The sequence below is a fragment of the Cyprinodon variegatus genome, unplaced genomic scaffold, assembly GCF_000732505.1.
Source record: "Cyprinodon variegatus isolate N-32 unplaced genomic scaffold, C_variegatus-1.0 Scaffold666, whole genome shotgun sequence".
NCBI lineage: Eukaryota > Metazoa > Chordata > Actinopteri > Cyprinodontiformes > Cyprinodontidae > Cyprinodon > Cyprinodon variegatus.
Window position 1 is genome coordinate 293317 of NW_015151119.1, and position 3549 is coordinate 296865.

At 34.4% G+C, this 3549-nt stretch overlaps 1 protein-coding gene across 1 annotated transcript in view; it reads right to left on the bottom strand.

Moving 5' to 3' along the window:
* Positions 1-784: 784 nt before the first annotated feature.
* The window catches only part of LOC107097026 (solute carrier family 22 member 13-like), a 7061-nt gene continuing 4296 nt past the window's right edge, over positions 785-3549 (bottom strand). The window contains exons 6-10 of the mRNA XM_015393988.1: positions 2874-2968; positions 2578-2792; positions 2382-2490; positions 2097-2303; positions 785-1066 (exon numbers count right to left, since the gene is read on the bottom strand). Coding sequence (XP_015249474.1) covers positions 991-1066; positions 2097-2303; positions 2382-2490; positions 2578-2792; positions 2874-2968 — 702 coding nt within the window. The 3' untranslated portion in view covers positions 785-990. The remainder of the gene's footprint in view (positions 1067-2096; positions 2304-2381; positions 2491-2577; positions 2793-2873; positions 2969-3549) is intronic.

A 3549-nucleotide genomic window follows, 5' to 3' on the forward strand; every position in this document is an offset into this window, starting at 1 on the left:
TGTCCCCAACCTTGTTTCAACAACCTTTAGTAGCCAACAAACAGGATATAAAATGCTGCAGATCGGATGAGGTTGGTTAGTGAAACGATTTCTCAGCTTATTTATTTCACCTGTAGACAAACTGAAGATCGCTCTATAGTAGAGACTATAAAAAATAAAACAGGGGAAAGCTCTCCATTTTGGAGCGTTGGTTGTTGAGTAGAAAGTAATTCATATCTAAATCAAATTATAAACATGCTCTTATGATGGTCATCATTTGCGATATATACTTTTACAAGTACAAAGTATTAACAAAATGTTTTATGATAAGATTACATACAGTTTAACTTTTTTTTCCCAGCTCGCCAGAGGTAAAAAGAAAAAAAAAAGGGCAAACGAAAACAAGTTCTAAATATGCTTTTTAATGTATTTTTAGACTGTTAACTGGACCAGAAAGCATGAACCAGATAGCATGCATACAAACATTGAAAATATATACGTTTTTTCATCCATTAATCATCATAATATTCAATATTTACACTACATGGCATATAGATGAACATTTCAAGGTCATGTTTTACACAGTCCGGTAGGAAGCAGTTTAAAGTTGGTAGTTAATAGCAACTTTTACAAATATCTAAATGCACATCAGGCCTGTAAGTTTAAAGTTTCATTTTTTTTTTCTATGTTTATATCATAGTATTTTTTTTTAAATCATTTTTAAGAATATTTGTGTTTGAGAACTACACAGTTGTGTTTTGTGTTTATTGATGCGTTATCTCTTTCGTTCTTAATCTCCCTTCCTTCTAGGCCATTATTATACATAATAATCTGCTCTTTAAAAAATAACACTAAGAGTTTTCAAATGAAATCATAGTTTATTTATTTGTTTGAACTTTGTTTAACTTGTAACCAGATTAGTCTTTCTATTCACTGTGTTGTAGAAAAAAAGCCATCTTAGAAACAGTTAGAATTATGTACCGATCCATAAGAAAGGTTTTGCTCTTTCAGTTACAGTTTCGTGGATTTTGTGGGGTGGATTTTAGCCGCGAAAATGTCACTTCCAGGCTTCTCATTGGTCAAATCCCTGCAGAATCACAGACAAAAACAACATTTATACGGTAATATTACAAAATAATTTAGACAAAGGTAAAAAATGTATCTATTCAATAAAAATGCAAGGATCTTGTGACTGTTACAAGGAAAGGCAATGATCCATAATAACTTATTTGAAAATATGTATGATTTATTTGGAAATATAATCTATATAAGCATATGGTTGCATAGTCATGCAAAACTTGACCCTAATATTTTGAAAAAGCAAGGTATGATGCTGCCATAGTTCACTTCATGGATGATGTTCTTCTGGTTATATGCATTGCTGTTTGCTAAAAATAACTTTTTTAATGAAAGCCTTTAGTCATGACGACAAATTTTCTTGGAAGGGAAAAAATATTTCAACCTGACTCCTCATCCTTGAACACAGCCAGTACTTTTAGGTAACTCCTGCAGCTCCTCTGGCGATGCTGAGGGCCTCTTGTCTGACCGAATTTTATCTCAAATTTTCATTCATTTTCGATTTTATTCATTTTTTTTATGTTCCTGTTCTCTCACATTTTTGACATATGTCTTCACTGCACTATATTGTACTGTTTGTTAAACACATTATTCTGATTGATCCGTTGCATAATGAGATCTGAAGCTCATCGCTCTGGAAAGGAATATGGCTATGTCAGGTGATTTCTTTCCTTATTTTAATTTACCACATTCTCTGTTATTGCTTGTTGATGTAAACTCTAAGGCTGAAATACTCAAACATAATCAACAGGTGCTTCGACAAGCATTAGTTAAGGGATGCGCATATTTGTTGCATCTTTTTATTTATATAGTTCTCTCTTAAACATTATGCTTATAGTTGAACCGTACAACATATAGTTTGGCGGTTTAAATGATGGAAAGGTACTCTTTTTATGAGTAACAGCATTTCATTTTATGATTTAATTTACCGCTATGCGCTAAATATGGTATGCAGTATCAAAACATGGTTCCTTAGTAGTGGACAGAAGCTTTGAAGTGAAGATCTAAAATCTACTTTGTACAGCAGGATATGAGCTTACCCTTCATTTTTGTCATCACTGGTTGAATCTGGAAGATCCTTTTTGCTGGTCTCAGGAAGCAGGAAGACCAGAACCCCACTGAGCACGGCTAGGCTGCTAAATACTATAATGGGTATGGAGCGGTGGTAGACAGCCAGCATGTTGAGCAATGGAGACAACAGCCCTGCAACTCTAAAGGCTATGGAGCCTAAGGATACAGCAGTTTGCCTAAAAGAAGAACAGTAACACCTTTTTTTTTTGGCACATATATATATTCAGTTATCCTTTATGTTATTTATGACTCACCTCATAGAAGTAGGAAACAGTTCTTGAATGTAAACTAAACATACCGATCCAGCCCAGTTCAAAAAGAATTTCCCGGTGGTAACCAGGGCAGTGATGGCGACAGCGCTGTCTGTAAGGTCAGGTGAAGGGAACACATTTTAAACTGGGAGATCCCTTTATCATAACCCCTCTTGAGTTAAATGTTATCTGTTTTTACCTGGAGTAAAAGCCAGAGTTAAAAGGCAAACAACCCCCCCTATGAGAAGTGTAGACTGTAGGGATTTTTTTCTTCCTAAAAACTCCAAAAACCAGAAGCAGAGAAGATGTGCAGGAACCTCTGTGATCCCAAACAGAAACTGGACCAGGAAGATGTTCAGACCAAACTTGCCCACATTCAGAATAAGGCACATGTAGCCCAGGTTTAATGAAAACCTTAACATCAGAGAACATGAAGATGTTAATTCATGTTTATGGAAACGTAATACAAAGGCAAATGGAAGGTGTTTCACTCACCAGGCAAAGGATAAAATTAAGAAGTGTTTTACCAGCACTGCTGATTTAAAAATGGCTTTGATTCCTCCACTCTCTACTTTTTTCTCCTCGTTTACCTGAAAAGCAAATATATCTTTGTATTACAGAAACAGCAGCAGTTCTATATACATGTGATAACAATAGACTGACTGGATCAAGTATTTTAAACACCAAATGTTTTACAAGTTTAGCTCTAATTTATATTTTACATTTCATCTCTTTAAATCACCAAACATGGTACTTGTTTTGAACCAGTGAGCCACAACTATATGGTAAAATGAGAGTCTTTTAGTTTTCAGTGTTAGAGCAATAAGGCTACAGGAGATCCATCCTGCCTGCAGCCATCGACAGCTAAAGCTCGTTGAAGAATACATATATCATGAGTTACAACAAATTGAACTTTACTTTTTTTTTGGAATTGAAGTTTATGCTTGAAAACAGCCCATTTTGTTCACTTATAACTGCTATTGAAACAAAGGGAGGACCAGAATTCCTCCACTGCCATTTCAAAGTTTTATTACTATTTTATAAAAGCTTTTTTGGATTTATTTATGCCAAACAACGAATAAGTTCTTACTTTCATGGAGCAAAGTACTAGTCACAAAAGACCAGGTTGGTTTAAATAGTTTTTTTTTTTCATATTAAAAAAGCAATTTTT